At 39.7% G+C, this 21,166-nt stretch overlaps 1 protein-coding gene and 1 long non-coding RNA gene across 2 annotated transcripts in view; both read right to left on the bottom strand.

Moving 5' to 3' along the window:
* Window positions 1-4,903: 4,903 nt before the first annotated feature.
* LOC132363873 (uncharacterized) lies at window positions 4,904-9,533 on the bottom strand. The gene is made up of 3 exons (XR_009502666.1): window positions 9,352-9,533; window positions 5,360-5,548; window positions 4,904-5,017 (listed from the first exon to the last, which is right to left on the bottom strand). It is a non-coding gene; the product is annotated as an uncharacterized LOC132363873 (long non-coding RNA).
* Window positions 9,534-12,379: 2,846 nt separating this feature from the next.
* The window catches only part of G3BP1 (G3BP stress granule assembly factor 1), a 38,489-nt gene continuing 29,702 nt past the window's right edge, over window positions 12,380-21,166 (bottom strand). The window contains exon 12 of the mRNA XM_059917548.1: window positions 12,380-19,969. Within this exon, the coding sequence (XP_059773531.1) occupies window positions 19,763-19,969 (207 nt within the window). The 3' untranslated portion in view covers window positions 12,380-19,762. The remainder of the gene's footprint in view (window positions 19,970-21,166) is intronic.

Below are 21,166 nucleotides of genomic sequence, written 5' to 3'. Positions count from 1 at the left end.
GAACTGCGGGGAGTGGGGGAGCCCGCTCAAGGACACAGATGTTCACAGATGGGAGGTCTTCAAGGTGGGCCGCAGAATTAGAGGGGAGCTCTGTCCAGCAGCCTCTGGCCCACCCTCTGTCAACACCACTGCACCTGAAATGACTGCACTGTGGCTTGTGGCATCCTCCCTGCTATGGCCTGTGACCAGAATACTGGGGTTACATTTCTTTCTTTGCACTTTAGTGGATCAAAGTGGTAGGCAGCTGGTGAGACACAGCTGACAGTCAGTTGTACTGAGCCTTGGGGTTCACTTGTGCCTTTAGAGTATCCCCAACTTAGGGCAGGACAGAGATGAGACACTGGGAACCTACCTCCTCCCTAAAGCACCTTTCCCAGAGGAAATTTCTCCCATTCCCTATGCCCATAACTAATGCCCATAGAAGCCCAAAGAAGCAGGTTAAGACAAGATCCAGAAGTGATTTAGGTAAAGAAAATGCACTATGCAGCCAAAAAAGGATTTGGCTTTGTGGCTTTAATGAAAAAGCTGTTTACATCCAAGCTCGAAGGTTAATCAATCATTGCCTTCCCTTCTCTTGGCCTGTGTAGACCAGAAAACTAAGCTGTATTCTAGCCTTGGAGGATGTGGGATGGAACCCGGAATCCTTTTTTCTAAGAAGCATTGAGGGATGGGAGCCAAGTGAGTAGGAGTCTCTCATGTAAGACCATCCTTTTCCCCACCACTAACATGTGTCTGAAGGAGGAAAAGTTAAATAGAGGGACTTGAACAAATACTACCAGTTCAAGACTAGAATATCAGCCTTTGAACTGCTATTAGCACCTTTCATGAGCACTATATTCACTTTATTTAAGGGAGAGGGGAAAAAACCCTCAAATCTCAAGTGGTGTATGGGTCTCTGGAAAGGCTATCATCCCCTTTCACTAGCACTTTATTCAATTTAGGGGGCAAATCATTTTTTAATGAAAAAAAATTAAAGAACCCCTTCTCTCTACTTTACTCATTATTAGACTAAATTCAGAATGTCTGAAGTCTAGGTGAATCAGGCAACAAATGCGCTAGGCCACTATCAGGAACTAAAGACTGGTGTACCAATTGTTCTAAGACATTTTTCCTCCACTCAAACTGCAAAATCACACTATACTCCTTGTATGAGGTGTCTGGAATCTCCTCGAGACAGAGAAATCACTGGGCCATTTGCCCAACCTCTGCTGGATCCCTGAACTTCTGCCACAATAGTCAACCTCTGTGTCCACTGGGTGCTGCCAGGTCTAGTTGATAGTATCCAACAGACAACAGAATCATCTCTCTGAGACACAGAGGGGATGAAATCTTCTCTCAGACTATTCCAAACACAGCATCTCTCATAGAAAGTAAATGTGAGCGGATGCATGACAGCAGTGAAAAGAAGCTTGTGAATTTTAGTCCTGCCACTAATATGCTGGGTGACCTTGGGTAAATCACTAAGCTCTGGTTTCTGTAAATACATAATGGGGAGAGTGGTACAGGTGATTTCCACCTCCCTCCTGGCACTGACTGCTCTATGTGCTTGAACTGGTCTATAGGAAGTTCACACAACAGAAAGTTTAATGTCACTTTGATTTCTGAACTCTCCGGGTGGCTATGAATGTACCTATGCACACGTATATGGACACACACAATTCTTGTTGCCTTTCTTTGGACAATTTGCAGATGTGTTTTTCCTTTCGCTCCACTTTATCAAAGGTGAACAATGGTGGGGAAAGAACATCAATCATTATAATGTCAAAAATCCCATCATGAATGAGGAATGGAGCATGCTCAAGGAGAACACATTATCATTAATGTATAATGTAGTAAGGATTTAGCAACTAGTTACGTGGATTTCATCATTACAGAAAATCAAACTAGGTAATTTAAGCCAAATTTTTTTTAGTTGGCTTTAACAAAAAGGGCAATACTTCCTTAATTTCCTCTTCAGTTTGTGCACAGAGGACATCATGCCTTGGGACTATAGATGCCAAGTGCTATGGTACAGAGAAAACTGATTTAGGTATAATGAGTGGTTTATTGGTTTTCAAACCCTTTACCTGTATAGACCAGTATTTCTGCATGAAGGAAGAACTGCATACTGGCATAGACGAATGGGTGATTTCACCCACCTCCCAAACTGCAGCTATTCCTAGGAGCCAAATTTAGGAGAAAGCGATTAAGCAGATAATAATACCAATAACTTCTTATCGATTAGCTTACAACATGTCTCATTTTTCAAGACCAGCCAAAATAAATGGCTCAGCTCTGCCATCCTCTGGTCCTTTCAAATATTCAAGAGTCCATTCTTGACTAACGCTACAGGGAGTGACCAAGGACAGGCATGAATAGAACAAAAAATGTGTGTGTGTATATGTGAGAGAGATACCTTGAACTTAACTCTATTTTTAGTTTGTCTACAAAGACAAAAGGTCATTTGATCCAAATTATTTCTTCTTCTAAGCTGTCAATAAATAAGAAATGTATCCCTCTAAGAAGTTCACCAATATTTTTCATAGGCTACTTTTTTCATACTGGGGAGAAAATATATATGACGGGAGATGGTTCCTTTCTTTGAAAGTATGCGCTTTTATGAACGTCATTAAAAAGAGATGAGATGGTGTTTTGTGAGGCTCGATATTAGATTGCAGAGTAGGTTGGTGCCCCAGCTAAGCTGGTACCATCGCTAATAACAGTCTTATGAAAATTAAGATTCCTTAGTTAATTGCAACATACCAAAATTGAAGGGAGTTATCATGTCTGCAGTAAGTGCCTCCTTAGGAGAAGCTGGCAAGCAGCGGGTACAATCTGCATCAGCTTTAGGACTGGGGTGGAGATCTGAGATGTGCAGATATTCCCTAGTCTGGCTGGAAGCCCAGCCCAGGGGACGATGAATACCACTCTGGAAGCTATCAGATTTATTCAATGAGCTCCTTCTGCACATTCAGAAGGCTGCTCTCTACCCTAACTCTGAAGAGGCAGGCAAGATCAGGTTTCCTCTGTGAGCTATGGTTCTCAGGTTGACGGAAAGATTTGCACTCTGAGGGGCTGGTAAGGTCTGCTGAGAAAGAGAGATTGGATCTCTACGCCCTGATATAAAGTATCTTTAATGAACCAACCAGACCAAAAATTCTCTAAGCACGGAACAGACCAAAAATTCTCTAGCAGGGAAAAGCTAAAATATAATTTAGCTTTTTTTTCTTCCACTAAGTCCCTTCTCTCAAAAACCAACTCCTGAAATTTAAATGAAGAACCCTCCTATTTTCCTGCACCTCTAGGAAGCCAGGAACAGGAGCTTATCCTGACCAAGGAAGGAGTAAAAGACATACGCTTTGTTTTGATTGAGCTGGGCTGCTCTTAACTACTCGTAGCACTGGGAGGCAAAGCATAGGTTGCAAAGGCTTTGGTCTCAGAGTATCCTGAAATCCCAATGGACGGGAAGAACCTCCATGGATAGGTTGAAATCCCTGTCGTAATGAGGAACTTTAAAAAAAATCCCGAAACACTGCCCTCCCTACCCCAGCCCAATGGTTAAGAGAATGAAAGCAATGACTTCTTTCTGGCTGTCCCAGTTAAAGATCTCAGAATGTCAAGGAGAACAAGGGCAACGTGCCAGCACCTCTCCCAGGCCTGAGTAACCTAGAATCTTGAGGGCCCAGACTAGATGATGCCTCTACCAAGTTATTACCCTGTTGCTCCCTTAAGGATTTCTCAGGCTGTAAACAGCAATGGCAGTAGATAAGTTGGCTCATACGTGTGTGCTATTTCATGCTGTTTTGATGGAGCTGTGTGGTTATTTAAAGCAATAATTAAGGTGCTTTATCATTCTTTGCAACAGCAAAGTGAGTTCCAAGGTAGCAATTATTGCCCAATAATTTTTAGGATCATTAAGGCTTCTTCAGCTAGCGTCCAGACCACTCCTTCTCCCTCTTCGCTCTCCACCCCACCTCTGCCTCCTCTCACTGCCTCCATCAGCATCCCTCTTTCATCAAGCTGTGCATCTTGTTTTGTGAAATCCAGCTCTGCCAGATATGCTGATGTATTTCTGAGGGGGTGGAGAACGGGATGCTGGGATGGGGACTAGAGTGCACTAGTAGCTCCTGTCTCATTTGTTTTAAGGCTGTGATTTCTATTCTTCCTCTTGCTCTTGCATTTTGAAATTTCAATGCTCTGGAAAATTGCCACTGGAACATTGGGTCGAAAAGTCAGACTACAGAGAATGGCAAGCCAAAAATATACCCTTCAGAGAGCCCAGTGATGAAAATTATATTCTATGTAAGGCCATTAACCAGCTGTAGACCAATACCAGCTAATTAACCAGCTAACTAATAATGGGGATGAAAGACATTCGCTGGCGACATACAGATTCCAAGCGAGATTGGGTCTCCCATTCCCACAATTGCCCTGCTTCCCAGTTCCCCGCATTGCCTTGTTTTAGGCCTGCCTTTCTTCAGATTCAACTGTTTTCTTATGCAACTTCAGAAACCCAGTGTTCTTTTTAAACACACCTGCCTCCTGAAGTAGACAGAGGTCAATGGGAAGTGGGTCCTCATTCTGGCGCTACCTCAGGCTCACCATGGAAACATGGGTAAGCTACTCCACCTTCCTTGGCCCAATCACCCTCCTGTAAAAAGAGGGAGTTGAAGGAGATTTATCACAGCCAAATTCTGGATACTTTGATGGGTTGAAGAAAAGAGCATACTGTGTGTTGTAGAAGGTTTCACTGTTTCCACATTGCAGGGTCAGGCTTGGAACCCCATCCCAGGCCTGCCCAGAAGGCAGGTAGGGAGAAATTAAGAAAGATGAGGGTCTTGGTCCTCAAGAAGATTACAATCTTAATTTTCTGGCAGTGAAAGTCTAGGTATTTCACAGTACTGATAAACTAGCTTCTCACCTGAGAATCCCATCCAACATCAGGACAACATTCCACTCTGTATTTTAGCATATATGTCCTGTGAAGGCTGTACCCCATTTCCTATGGCAGTTGTTTGAATTCTCTCTGCCAGAGACTCTGGAAGGATCAAAGAGAAACGCATCAGAGCAGAACTTATGAAATATCCCTGGGGAAATAACTGCAGTGACTCCACGTCCCCTCCCAGCCTGTCCCCCACACACCGTTTAATCGTAACAAGAAAATTCCAGCAAGACTTAGGAATATTTTCCTCTGTCTCTGTTACTCTAGCTGCAGTTAAAGGCAGAAAAAAAATGGGACTGCTCCAGACCATTGGGGAGGTTCATCGAAATTCATACCACTAACTAGGTTATACTAAGAAAGAGAAAAAATATTATAGCAAGAATGGCTGGAGTTGAGCCAGCTCTCTCCAATCGCCCCCCACCCCCAAACAAACCTCACCCTCGCAACGATGTTCCTGAAATTGCTTCCACACGCCTGTAGCTCCAACAAACACTCCTTATAATCAGAAAACACTGCTCCTGTCTTTCCCAACAGGGATGTGTTTATGGTTTATAGCAATAGAATCTCTTCAAAATATTTATAGGGTGACATTATGACAAATGATCTTCACTCTCCCTTCATCTGGCCCTGCAATTAATGAGAATATTGCAGATTGAACTTTTTTCTGGTTCCAAAGTTAAAAATAAATTAATAGATTTCACATAATAAAATAGAAACCATAATGTTTCCATTAGGAAACCAACCGTTTCCTACCCCTGCTCCCCATCACCATATAGCCACTTCCTTCTTTGCCCCTGAAAGATTCAACCCAGGGATATTTAAAAAGACCTCTAGAATGGATAGATGTGTGATAAAACAAATACAGTGAAATGGTAGTTGTATAGTTTAGGTAGTTAATATAGAGAGTCACTGTAAAATTCTTTCCTATTTTCCCCTCAGTTTTCCTATCTGTAAAACAGAAGTACTGAATTAGTTGAGCCTGACGAGTTTTCCCAGCTGTAAAGTTTTTGTTGTTTTTTTAAAGGCCACTTCTCCAGTTGCCTTTTAGTTGCAGAAAAAACATAAAGACTTCCCCAGACTCTAAGGTGATCTCACTCTCCCTTTTCTCCTCTCAGCTTTCCTCTCTAAACCCACTTGTGATTCTCCTAGTGCAGTGGAAAAGCCACGAGCTTCAAGTTAGAAGGCTGAGACACAAGTAGGCAAGTGATCTTGAGCAAGACCATCACCTCTCCAACCCTCAGTTTCTTTATGTATCTGGGGATAATATTCACATCACAGATCCACTGTCTCGATAAAATGACATAATGAATGCTAACTCCACCCCCTTGATGTAAACCGTAGAGCATTTTCATTATCTCAATCTCTCTGAAGCTCCTTATCACTTCTTCCTGTTTGCCAGAAGAGGTCACCAGAAATCTTTCTTTCAGAATTGAGGCTGGTTCCCAAAGGGCTAAATCCACCCGCCCTGCAGAGCAGTTGATTCAGTGACATTGCATGACTAGCCCCAAGGATTCTCACTGGCGAATTACACCACACTTGCCTCAGAGCCTGTACACACACTGAGAGATCTAAATTCTAGAACCGATTCCACTTACCAAGCACTTGCCTCCCTTTTTCCCGCAGATACCATGAGTACCAGCTAAATAGAAGCACCATATTAAGCTCTGTGAATAGTGGTCACTCACACATAGACCATTAAGAGATTATGAACAAACCCTGAATATCGCAATAATATTGTTGAGCATCTACTGTATGTCAGTCTCTTTAAATTATATAACTTATAAATTATATAATTCTTACAATGGCCCTAATCCTACTTCTCCTTTTATAGATCAGGAAACTGCGGCTCAGAAAGCTTATGTTACTAGCCCAAGTCACAGCCTTGCGGAAGTTTCATATTATAGAGATGATGGGAAGCCAAGTTTTGGAACAGGCATGACATGTTGACCTCTTCCACTCATCTGTTTTTGACTTCAACAAATTATTTCACTCTCTGTGACCTTAGTCACCTGCCTGTAAAAAGCTCTTATCTTCCCAAATTGTTGAGTATAAAATCAAGTAATTGATGTGGTAGTTTACTTTACATTAAAATAATTTAGTTTAGTTTACATTAAAAAGCAGTATATTGAAGAGACATTTATTAGTTTAACCAAATGTATCTTCTAACTGATAAAACACATGGTTCCTTTTGCCTAGGTACATTCCAATACACATAAATTTAACCTCCTGTAATCTGTTATGTGCCAAGGCATACTATCTTGTACTAGACTGGAAATCAAACATCTTCTAGATCAAGAACCAACCAAGACAATCCTTGGCCTTCCTCTTCTCAGAACTTGGTAATGAACAATGAATATAAATCAGCCCACCTTAAAAGGTTGAGAGCCTATTAATCCAGTTTTTGGTACATGAAGGATTTGGAATTGATATGGGGCCATTTTCGGGCTAAAGGAATAGTGGAAGAGAGCAAAATGAGTAAACAACAGGGCAGAATGGGAATAAATGGCATTTGGAGGACCACGAGAACACCTTGTCTGTAGTCCTGCATGAGAGGTCACTGTGTCCTGGAATGGCTTGGATTTGGCTGGACTCATGGGTAAGGACTAGAACTTTTCTGGAAGTCTTTCCTAAGTCTAGAATCCCTCTAAAACATTCACTCAAATAAGAACCTACTACAAACAATACAAGGCATAGGAACCAAAGATAAGCACCATTCCTAACTACAGAACTTATATTTAGTGAAGTGAGATGTGATATGGATATGAATAACTAATTCAAGAGAAGATCTGATAACAGATGAGGCAGAGAAAGAATTCAGGAGAGGTCTCTTGGAGGATGGGACATCTGAGCTCAGACTCTAAACAAAAAACTATTTTCCACAGCAGTTTACTTCTTAGATTTATGTAACTGTAGTCTCACCCACCTTTCAAAGTGTTAAACACAAGGTAACTACTTCCCCCAAGCAGCTGCGGAGGTAAAGAGGGAGCAGCTGTTTATATGAGGTACCACTGAAACAAGAGTATTACAAGGGGCAGCCTGACCAATGTTCCAGTAAAGGAGGGCCTTCTAACAGCTCTTGACTCCTATCCAGGCTCTGGAAATTAAGTGGGAAAATAAAATCCTAGGGAAATATGTGGACATAACCCTGCCCCACACACTCAAAAAAAATATATTAATAAGCTACTGCTTGTCTCCAAGTCCTTTTGTTCCTGACTTAACAATCGCCTAGGTAATTTGATGTGTATAATCTAGCCAGACCAGTTCATGGGGGTAGGCTTCTTCTTACTACATTGCCGAAGTCCCTTTTGGCCTCATCCATGACTCTTCAGCTGCATCAAGTTTGGCGTCTGGCCTAACAGAACCATCAGCTACCAGCAGTGACACCAGAAAGGTCTTGGCGACCGCTCTGAGGACCAGGGCCGCTCCTTCTGCACAGCTCTGGATGCTGGTGAGCAAAGTGGTGCTCTGAATGGACCCTGTTTAGTGACCGCAAGTCAGCTTCAGCAGGTCTCCTGGCAACTGTTAAGTACTTGCATTTGGATGATTTTTCAAAATGTCTCAGCCTAGAGAAAGCAGCTTAGCCCTTCAAGGTTTGAGCTGGAAGCTCAAGGAGGAGTTTTCAAAAGAAAGTGTCGTAGCCAGGGCTAGAATGTACATATTCTGTGCAGGTTTTCTATAGCCAGGGCTAGAATGTACATATTCTGTGCAGGTTTTCTATAGCCAGGGCTAGAATGTACATATTCTGTGCAGGTTTTCTATAGCCAGGGCTAGAATGTACATATTCTGTGCAGTTTTTCTATCAGCTTTGTTTTTAACCTCCCTACACCTGCCTGTCTCCACCTACCTGCTCTTTATTAAATCTACTGTGGCAAGACAGTGTACCATGAAAGCAGGGCATCAGAATAAAGCAGAGCTTCTTTTCCTACATCACAGGAGGGGCTAACAGAAGTACCAAAATACTTGGTACTTACCAATAGTTGGTAATACTTACTAATGTGGAATGCAGGAAATATGTGACAGACAAAGGAGGGTACCATGGACCATGCAGAAAATAAAACATGATATGTTTCACGGCTTAAGAGCCATTTGAGCAGTAGCAAGCTTGAAAAACATGTGAGATTTTGATGGATTGTAAGAGTATTCCAGCAGAAGGAACATAAGTAAAAAATATGGAGGTAAATAACAAGAGGCACAATATAAGGCATAGTGATTATCCATTTGGCTGAAGTCTAATGAATGGTAGGCATGTTTGGAAAGACAGACTTGGAATCCATCAGGACAACCTTAAATGTAGAATAAAGGGTCAGGACTCTATTGAGTATGGCAGTTCTCAAAGACAGACCAATAGGGTATTCCCTCATGGTTTGCAAAGCAGTTCATTCAATCCCCTCTCTCCATTAACTGATACTTCCAGCCTAATTCAAATTTACCTGTACTTTGTTGCAGAGAACTTGCCTTTCCCTTCATCTCAGCAGCAGATATAGTTAATACCCACTAGAAATTCACATCTTCTAGGACATCAATTCAAGCCAAGTTTTAAGCATTTAGTTTGTGGTAGGTAGGCACTAGAAAGGGGACAATAAAGGTACAGTAGAGTCATGGTTCTACATTCAGCTCACTATTCTACAGTGATTCTGAAAAAAGTTACTTCTAGAGTTTCTTCTTTTGTCAAATCTCAAGCCAAGGCAATTCTTAGTACAATGTAGCTATTTGTAAAGAAGAGATTGTGATCCTAGTACTATTACATTTTGTTGATCTGAAATATTAAACAGAGATGACCTAGAAGAAAAGAATAATCTAGCATGTCCTTTTTATTTTCAGTTGTAACTAAAATGATTCTCCCAACCCAAAGAGCATCTATTCAAAGCACGAAATCATGACTATAAAGTAAAAAGGGCATGGAGCGCAAAAAAGTCAAATACGAAAAAAAAAAAAAAAAAACAGACAAAATGTAACTGGTTTTTAATAAGTCACTGCTTGTGGAAGTATGTAAAAAGAATAATTTGCCTTTCTTTAGAAAGAATATTTTTGGGAAAGAGAAGGTTAGTATTACCTATCCTAGTAATAGATGAAAGATTGCCCCACATCTTTTTTAGAAGTGGTGCTTACATATCAAATAATCAATTTGCTAAACTCAGTTTTTTCCACGTTAGATATATATTTCTACCACATTTAAAGCTGTACCATGCTCAACATGCCATTTAGTCAGAATAGTATGCAAGAGACAAAAAAACTGGACATTCCCACAATGCATTTCAGAGCATGTAAAATTCAGACTATTTCACATTTTAATGGTTCTACCTTCCAATACGTGATCCATTATAATATTTTTAGCATAAACAACAGTTAAAATGAGATGAGTGAATTAAATCCCAAAGGGGTGCGTCTTGCTACTTAATATACTGGACACAGATTAAATACCTACCCAATGTGATTCTTGCACATATTAAACAAAAGTACAACTTTCTTAAAAAAAAATTTTTTTTAAAGCAAGTTAAATAGCCAAGTTCTACTTTCAAGACAAACATACCAAGGACCTCAGCAGCCTCCAAATAAGCTTGAAAAACGACACAATACACATCTTCCCTGCTGTAATTAGACTTGACCTGTACAACATGAACTACAAAGTGTCCAAGACAAAACTCTTAATGCTTTTAAGCCTCTCCGCAAGGTTGCCAAAGGGGATCCACATGTCTCATTGTCTGGATCAGTCCAAAAGTGCTGTATCTAGAACTGATGCAAATTACTGCAATGTAAATAACTAGTGTCATTTTGGGTGAAACGCAGTTGGAAAGGATAGTGACTGCTCACTTTCTAAGTGTTCAAACATACTAAAGTGCTCCCAAATCACACATTATTTGGTCCTCTCCCAGAACAAGCCATTTCCAGAGACCTCATTCTCAAACTTGACTGACCCAGGGAACCCACGGGAGGAGATGAATTACCCTGCAGCCACAGTTGTTGTGAATACCCTGGGCCCTACTTGGAAACTGGCCCATAAAGAATTGGGGACGAACATGACTACTTGATATCCAATTCACAGCTAAGACAACATTAATGAAAAAGCAGTGTTAGACTGATCTAAAACACTCCAAAATGAGTGGTAACATCATCAAATAAAGGCTCAAAGTCTGTCACTGTATTTTATTTTCATAATTTATCTTAGATTTAATTTTTTTTTGTTTTTGGACAATTCATCCACTAAAATGGGCCAGTCTCAAGAGTTGCCCCCCAACCTTGCCAAAGCAAATGACTTCTGCATAACTGGAAGTCATCTCCAAAGGACTTGCCCGTGTTTTCCCCATTTCACTCATTTGATATTTGCACAAAAAATCTACCCTTTGTCTTAAAAGTTGCCTGACTTGATGTTTAGGCAGAAGAGCAAATCCCACGTTACGATATTTCTGCAAGTGATTTTACATTTCCTTTTTTCCAAAAAGGTAGCTGCCAACTTAAATGTGTGACACTGTGGGGATAAAAGTTGATTATTAACTTTCAACAACTCCTGGGGTTGTCACCTGAAACCTCACACTTTGGTTCATTACACTTTAACTATTCAAAAAGTTACTTTAACCCCAAAGAACAAAAAGGCACTGTTTAGTTCTTCAGGTCACAATGCCATCATTGGCTACACAGTCTGTTACAGCTAAGACAAATGCAAATTACAATACTTTTGGGAGATGTAAAAACTATGCTGGGCTGGGCAGTGTTAGTTAAGCTACAAAGTGCTTGATCACCCATGATGGAAGAGGTTCAAGATGATTCATACTTCCCTGTAAGAGACTACGAAAAGTCACAAGCCCACATAGCAGTAACTGACAGCTAGCCAAAGTAGAAGACATTTCTAAGTAACCTGGGGACATCCTAAACAATTAATTGGCCTGGAAAATTGGGTCAGGATTAGTCACAAAGCTCCTCATCCTTTCCTGGAAGAAAATGTGACAGTATGCCTTTTATATGGAAATTTCTTTGTATATATGTATAAACTTGGTATGGCCTTAATGCTGCAGTTAAGGATTTGTTTGGCTACCACCTTAAGCAGCATGTTAAGCAATCGCTTCCTATTGTACATTTCTACTTCTCACTGGACTCTTAACCTTGAACAACCAGTTAATTCCCCTTTGTCCCTTATTCTTCCCCATTTTTTGCATGAAGTCATAAATGTTATGGCAGTTATTTTTTGGCTTGTAAAAAAATCTATTTCTGCAGTTTGAAGATGGAATGTAAAATTTCTGTGATACATGTATATAAAAATATATTTATTGAACCATCCATATACACATATCCATGTTGATTCCAATGGAAAAAAAATTAAAGTTTTCTGAAATTTTCCCTGTGGTTAACTCATAGTTGTTACTAGTTAACCGACTTTATATTAGGAGAATTTTTGAAATCTCCCCATTACCCGAGAGAAACCTACATATCATCTGGAAAACATCATTTCACTTAAGACAAGGCTTTATGCTGTTCATTCAAGATATGTTTATTGATAGGTGCTATGGGAGATACAAAGATGACTCAGACACAGATCCTGCCCATAAGGAGCTTACAGTCTAGTAGGGAGGATAGAACACATACATGGGATACATGGTCAGAGCTAGGTTTCAGTAAGATGTATCTAATATCGTGTAGAAAGTAGGCTGGGAATAAGAAGAGGTCAAGGAAGCTGAGAGGCCACTGAAATTATCTAAGTGAGGAGGAAGATGTGAAAGACTGCTGAGGTAGAACTGACAGGACTTAGCTGGACACTGGATTTGAGGAGTAAGGAAACAAGAAGCAGATGACTGAGTCTAAGATGACTAAGACGTTAAGTCTAAGGTGACTTAGACTTATGGCATGGGTGATGACAAACTGAGAACAGAGTAGGTTTGGGAATTGAAACTTGGCGCATACAATTCTTGTGCATAAACACAAAATGCCCAGGATATACTGGGCACAATCAGAAAGAAATAGCTAATTGCCCAGACCGGGGATGGAAGTACTTCAAAATGACTGGTGACTTCCTCCCTCCTCTACCCATCCCTCAAAATTTCCAAACAGTCCCCTCCACTAGGAAATGCATAGTGCCTATAATTTACTGAATTAAGTCTGATCTCTAGGCATGCCTCCCTTGTGAGAAAGAAAACAGAAATACACTAATTTATTAATTGAGTGAATCATCATTTACGGATGCTTTCATGTACCTCCAGGAGGAAGGAGGAATACAGAGATTAATCCTCAAGTCCTTGTCCTCCAGGAGATTATGGTCTCATAAGGTAGGTCTGTTCTAATTCTAGGTTGAAGGGTAAGTTATTAGTTAAGAGAAAAGGATAAAGTATTCTAGGAACACATTTTAAAATGAAAGTTGGGACAGAATTTCAAACAGGAGGGACAATGTGTAAGGAAAGTAGATGAGAATAAATTTGTTCCTCACTTCAAATTCTGCACAAATCAACCCCTAAAGGGGGGCTACCCTCTCGTAAGACATCTTTTCTCTTAGGGGAGAAAAAAAAAAAAGCTCGAACTAGGCCTTGAAAAAAATGGCTTTGATGGTAAGAGATTTGGGGAGATGGGGGTGGCGAGGAGAATGCAGATGCAAGTCTATCTTCAGGGAAGTGAAGGCACTTGAAGCCACGGAATCAGCCATACCTGGCTTGTTAGAGGAACCGTAAGTAGTTCAGCATGGCTGTAGCATCCTTTCGTGAAGAACAGGGAAAATCATTGGAAAGGAAGATTAGAACCCTGATTCAAACATGGTGCTGCCAGGCACTGAACAGGGTACATGCCTAAGACCAAATTGCTGCCCCTTAGGAGCTTACAGTTATAACAATACAAGGTGGAAAGAGCACCACAACGTACAGAATGCAAAATGCTGAAGGATTTAGGAGAAAATTACAGCTGAGTTTCAGCTATTAACACATTAGGATACCCAATAGCTTTCTGACAGCTAGTAGTAAACCCATCCCTGAGGGGAACACAAGTTAATGTCCTTATTGACAACAGGCCCTGGTAGAATTGGGCATTAAAACAGTTCTAAGAAAACAGAAAACTTGGGTATGAAAATTGAGCTAATGAAGCAACGGGGTAAGCATATAAAATGTGGCTCCTTCCCTTTTCTCCCCACATCCTACCCTTTAACAGCTCTGGCTTACTAGAGCGAACATAGGGCAGGATTGGCAATTCCCGAATGTGCTTTTAACTGACTTGAAACTCTGTACTAGTAATCTGGGCCATCTATCTTTTGAAAACTGAAGGGGTTATTATACAAATCACCTTAGTCCTTTCCAGCACTAATATTCTAAGAATTCCAGGGGTCTCCTGTTTCTTGTGGTAACCATCAGTATGGGAAGAAAAACTTCATGGAACTATTCTGATGTTTCTCACTTAAAATTATGATTTTTTTCTTTTATATAAACCATAAATGATTCCTATCCCATCAGCTAAGTTCCACGCCCACCCCACTCTTCTTCAAAACCAACATCTACCTATACAAATTTATTTTTAACATCATGTGTTCTGCATAATCTATTTAAAGTGTACACTTTATCTTTAAAGAAGGGAAGTCCCTTCTTCTTTCCTACTTCCTTATGTCTTCATTTAAAAGGCCCAAATCAGGGTACATACGCTCCTCATAAAAACATTTAAGAATTTAAACCAAACCCAAAGTCAAACAGGTGACAACAAAGCTTAGGGAGATTATCAGTAACCAAAGTGGTTAATATAGCAATAGTTAAAACTGTTTATATACATATTAAATGATATAATCATCCCTCTAACTACTACCAATAATACAGGCAAACTTCCCATAAATGGGTTTCCGAAAAATAAATACTTGCTAAAGTAATTCAACAGTGAATTTTTGGTAAGCATCGCTTACTTTTTTAAAAAACAAAGACACAGTGGATGGATACAAGTCCCTTAGGAATCTGTGACACTGGACACATTTCAAAGTAATAAACATGTATGGATTTCTGTAACTGTTCAGTTCACATGGTTTATGGAAGTAAGACGAGAAATGATTTCCAATACTATTTTCCTCTCACTGGGAACTAAAAAAGGCTACCAGGTTCAAGTGGAAACTGGAAAAGAGGAGACTTCAAAAGTCATGCAATCAATGACAAACAGAGGCTTCCCTGGTGGCGCAGTGGTTAAGAATCTGCCTGCCAATGCAGGGGACACGGGTTCGAGCCCTGGTCCAGGAAGATCCCACATGCCGCGGAGCAAATAAGCCCATGAGCCACAACTACTGAGCCTGCGCTCTAAAGCCCGCGAGCCACAACTGCTGAATCCCGTGCGCCGGAACTACTGAAGCCCGCGTGCATAGAGCCCGTGCTCTGCAACAAGAGAAGCCACCGCAATGAGAAGTCCGCGCACCGCAACGAAGAGCAGCCCCCGCTCACCGCAACAAAGAGCAGCCCCCGCTCGCCACAACTAGAGAAAGCCCGCCCGCAGCAACGAAGACCCAATGCAGCCAAAAGTAAGTTTAAAAAAAAAAAGGAAAACAACTTTGATTCTAAGCCAATACATAAGCATAATCATAAGCAAAAGTGGTTAAGGGCTGTAGGCCACCTTTAATCAACTTCTCACTCAACTCACTAAGGCCATTATGAAAGACTGCTTCATGAAAGCATGAGCAAAGCAGTCTAATTTCAGCATCATCCTGAGTTAGTTACATATCTACTAAAAAGAATGAAAATAAAAGTTTTATCTCACACGTGCCACCACTTCTTCCTTAATTCAGTCTAGCAAGAGTTCACAAGCCTATCTATGGTCCCCAGAACCTCGATATTACAGTAAACACAAATTCTAAAAGGTATTACTACCTTAAAACCACAAATCCTTGTTTAATTATCTAGTACAATATGGCCATTACTTGATGAGCAACTTTAACCTACAACCCCATCCCACAAAAGACATTGCTAAGTTGCTAACACATTCTTTAAGGTTTCTAAAACATTTGCGAAAGAGTACCTCTAACTGTCCACTGCCCATCTGTGGTATATTAGGCAGTTAGCTAGAACCCCAATTTCAAATAAATGCTGAACTTGCTTCTTTTACAAGGTTCAAAATTGCTAAACTAAAAGTTCAACAATTATCTAATTTGTATGCAGTTCCTGCAGAGATTCTTTCAAGTAGCACAAAAATAAAACTTTAATATAAAAGATATTTTTAGATCAGTAGATTTGACAAATGCAATCATTTACTTAAAATAAGCCACAACATGAACAATGGTCTACAAATTTAAACCTCATAGAAAGAAATTTTCATATAGATTCGAACAAATTGTTTTCTATAAAGTGCCACGTTTTCCACTAAATCATTAAACTCTACAAAGGTTTTCAAATATAAAAGGGATGAAGAAAAGCATCAGAGGATGGCAGTTATAAGCAAAACACAACTGTTATAAACTCATCTGTATGATGCTATGATAAAAATATTACTTCCATATCTAGATTAAATTATACTAAATGTATTATCAAACCAGATGAGAAAATAATCTAGTAACTCAATGTTACTGTGTTACCAAACAGTCTGCAAAGCCCTACAAAATCAATGTTTACGCATCTACTTTACCCTAAAGGAAATGGAGAACAGTAATGCTAACCTTGATCCTAATGTTTGCAGACTCAAGTCTCTATACTGTAGTTATTTCATGCCCTATGCCCCTAATGTCATTCAAATATAAATAGGTAGGCATTATGGTTCTAGAGAAAAAGCAAGAGTTTTGGAAGCCAATCTGCTCCTAAGCTACATGGATGTCTTTGAGGCCTCTGATGTCATTTCTTCATCTATTACTTTGGGAGAAATCGCACCTAATCCACAGGGTTATAGTTGTGAAAATTTAGTTGTCTAACCTAAAACTAAAGTGCAATTCAACTAACACTGTGATAGTAACCTACTCAACCAAAGCCAAATAATTATTTTTGCATTATCCATTTCACTGCTCCATAGCAACAGCTCAAAAAGTTGAGAACACAGGAGACACAAGTAAAGCCCAACCTCAGCATAAAAGCAAACAAAATTATTTTTGTACAGCCAAGATCTATTTATTTTCAACAGATCTTAAAAGAGATCCACTGAACCAAACTAGTCTTACCTAGCTAAAATATTCATGGGTGAAGGGTTTTAAACTCAGGAAAGAACTGCATGTTGGGCCATTCCTACAGATGAAAAATTATGTTGAATGTGACGAGTTGATGCTGTCTACAGAAAATCTTGCCCTGATCTATTTTATTTTCACTTTCTGTGAAATATGTGAATATATGTGTATCTAGGGGGACATGTTTATTCCATCAGCAATAATGTAACCAATGATAGCTGGATACTTAATAGTGTTAACCATGATGCTATATCCTATTTATAAAGTCCAATGCTAGTCAAAACATCATAATATCCCAATTATGATAACTTGAAATTACTGAAGCAACCTTTTCTTTTCTGAAATTATGCAGTAATCCCCTGCAATAAATTACAAGCAGCATCTAGTACATTGCTACTACCTCTCCAAATTAAAAAAAAAAGCACACAATTGGTACAGATAAAGGAAAGCTGAGATTATTCCTTACAGTAGTTGTTCCTATAATTCCTGAGAGAGATTTACTTGCTAATCTGTTTATTCTTCTGAGACTCTATTTCAAAGCAAGGACAACTTTCCCTGCAGTTGTCCTAGTCCACCATTCCACCCACCGTGAATTACAGGAGTCGGGACTACCTGTGCTCTCAATGGGGTTGCTTCATTTTCAAAGAGCACTTGGCACCACTGGCCCCCACCCAGCAAACCCTAGATGCAGGGTATGCATCTCCCTCCACCCCCAACCCACCAAAAATCCCACATATTTCTGCATGTCCTCTAGGATACAGTAACAGCCCCAAGTTGAGAAACACTGCACCTAGTTAGTGCCCTTAATGCTCTGTTCTAAGGAGGAAAAACATTTTGAAATGTACGGTTTAGTATTCACTTATGAAAACTGGTTTCTAGGTTATCTATAATTTATCACCAAACATTTACTGCAACTTAATTTTTTTCTCAAAAATAACTCAGGCTAAATTTTCTTCTTTCTACCACAAGCTTAATATAAGCTACGAAAAGTACAAGCTGAATTTCTTCCAATTATCACTGGACTGGGCCAAATGAAGTGGTTACCAATTAGTTATTTAAACTGACCCAAAACACAGCCATGTGACTCAGTTATATAAGTTTCTTTATGTGAAAGAAATGTTGCCAATTTTCAAATATTTGAGGTACTGAGGGTCAACTGATAACATCAAACTTCATTTTAGTTTAAGGCTACACCCTTCAGCAAACATAGAGACTCCCAGTAACAGCAAAACAAACATTCCTATTCCTACTAATATTCTATCCTCAAACAATAGTCCTAAAGATGAATACTGTTAAGAAAACAAATAAGTTAAATTTGACAACCTCACTGCCCTTCAATTAATGACAAGTTATCACGCAAAGGCTTGCTTCACAAACGTGTAAACAAAACCTTCACCCATCTCCCAAAGAGCACTCAACAGTAACATACTATGCAAAACGAGTATTAGTCTATATTGCCAGATTAAGTTTTCTTCCAGAAACATTTTAATACAGATTGGCCATTTCCAAGAAACACCCACTGCATGCCCACCAATAAAAGGGAACCATAACAAAATAGAAAATTTACCATATGGCTATGATTTAAGAAAAAAAACTAGTGCACACTCAAGCACACCAACAAAGTCCAATATTAAAGTCACATTCTTTCTTAAGGGCCATGATTAGGATTCTGAAGAGACACTGAAATAAAACTTAATACAAACGCTGAACTACTCAGGTCAAAGGAACTCTACAGAAGCATCTGACCTCAAAAGCATTCCAGTTTGAGACTCAATTTCAGAATAAGGCATAACAAATGAACACAAGATATTCAGGGTGAAAGAGGGATTCTATAATTCCCAACATACTCTGAACCTAATAGAACAAATCTAAGTTTATTTTTTTTATTATTTTTCTTTAAACAATTGCCAAGACTGGAATCAAAGATAAATAGAAGGCACAACAGTTTTGCTCTGGTTTTGTGTTATTCAGATTTTTGAAATTTTTTTGGGTTTTTTTGGTTTGTTTTTTTTTTACAAATACAAATTAAACATGAAAAAACTCTACTTCAAAAAAAAAATCTAACAGTTCAAGAAAAGCTTATCAGTTGCATTCTAGACATTTAAAACCTATCTCACAGTTTAAATTTCAATGGTAAAAACAGTAGGTTTTGGAACTGTTTTGCGACCACGTATCCAAAGAAAAACTCTACTAACACCTTTTATTCAGTTTTTAACCATACCAGAGAGAATCTAAATTGTCGATTTTTCCAATGGCAATTTTTCCACACCAGAAGGTAGTCATGACTCTCAAAGAAGAGACAATTTGGGGTCTTCCTGCCTTCAAAATGTTTATCAAATCCTGTAATTCTCACAGGCTTTTGAAACATGTAGAAAATAAGTAAGAAATATTCCAATGAATGAAACATACCAAATGTCAGTAATAAGCAAGACACATTCCTTTGGGGAAACTGTTAAAAAAAAATCCAGTCTGTATATGCAAAGAAAGCAAGGAAATGCAGTCTTTTTTTTTTTCTTCTTTAAAAATCTGTTTTCCCTAAAATATCATTCCACAAAACTGGAAGTGAAGGACTAAAAGGTGGGGGGGGGGGGTGAGAGGGGAAGGAGCACACACCAGTAACACAAAAAGTAGAATTGTACAAACTTAAGCAGTTTATCATAGACTAGGATCAGATTCCGAGATACCAAAGGCTGGCTGAAGAAATTCACCATTCTGTGGGAGCTAGGGTTTGTACTGCTGCCTGAAGATCGGTGAAGAGCAATTCACTGCCTTGGAGCAATGCCCCTTCCCACTCCAAATCCTGGTTTCTGCACCATGCCTCCACGGGGTGGGCCTCTCATCCCACCACCCAGCCCACCTCGAGGGCCTCCAGGTCCCCGAAGGCGGTTATCTCGGCGGTCCCCTTCCCGGGCGGCTCGAGTCTTCTTCTCTTCCACATTCAGACGGACCTCACCTCTGAACATGATGGGCTGTAAGAACCAAGGTGAACAGACTTACACAGAGTGCTTATGGGCTACTGACTACCAAAGACAAAACAAAGCTATAAACAAAGACAAAACAAGGAACCAGCAGCTTACAAATCAGCTTCGTTCTCACAGTGCAGTTTTTGTCTCAAACTCAGAACACATAATTTTCCCATTAACAGATACATGGAAAAGCAGTTAGGTATGCAACCTAGTTCAAAAGTCAAAAAGTCAATTTAAACAGTGTAGCAGAGTAACTCTTTGTACTTATTAAAGTACATCTTATATTCCCACAGAATTATATAAACAGAATATAAATAAAAATTGCCACTTACTCCATGGATTGGGAGGCTTAGAATAAAATCCCATCATCACCTAATGTGGAAAGACTTTGCTGCACATGTTTATGCAAAGTACGTATACGTCTCAAAAACATCATGAATTTCATCTAAATATAATCTTAACATGCTATTTGCCTGAACAGAATTTGGGAAAATACTGAAGATAATAAAGATACCAGATCTTAGTGCAGGAAAAAAAAGTTACTTCCCACTGAGTCTTGGGCTTTTTTTTTTTGCCAAGAGAAGTACAGAAAATAAAGGATTACTCAAGATTCCAATGAACTCAATTTACGCTCCTTGCTGGTACTCAGTGGTTTTCTACTGTAATATTTTTTAAAATAAATATCTAACAGTACTTACTATGCAGAGAAGTATTCTATATACTTCACTTTTATTATCTCATTTAATCTTCACAACAACCCTTTCAAGGTTGTTAGCACACCTATTTTATAAAGACCAGCAAACTATGCGCCAGGGAGGTTAAGGAACAAGACTGCACGGGTCACAAGGCTAGTGAGAGACAGAAGAGCAATGTAAGCCAAGGCATCCTGACAGGAAAGCATAAGCTTTGAACCGACACAGCACGGTCAGACACCACGGTCATATTCTACAAGCTATTTCTGTACTCATAAAAAATTACTGAAGGGGGCTTCCCTGGTAGCACAGTGGTTAAGACTCTGCGCTCCCAATGCAGGGGGCCCGGGTTCGATCCCTGGTCAGGTAACTAGATCCCACACGCATGCTGCAACCAAGAGTTTGCACGCTACAACTAAGGAGCCGGACAGCCACAACTAAGGAGCCCGCATGCCGCAACTAAGACCCAGTGCAACCAAATAAACATTAAAAAATTAAGAACAAACCA

This window comes from Balaenoptera ricei, chromosome 3 (assembly GCF_028023285.1).
Source record: "Balaenoptera ricei isolate mBalRic1 chromosome 3, mBalRic1.hap2, whole genome shotgun sequence".
NCBI classification, from domain to species: Eukaryota; Metazoa; Chordata; class Mammalia; order Artiodactyla; family Balaenopteridae; genus Balaenoptera; species Balaenoptera ricei.
The sequence above is the reverse complement of the archived record's forward strand: the minus strand, read 5'-3'. Positions and strand labels throughout refer to the sequence as shown.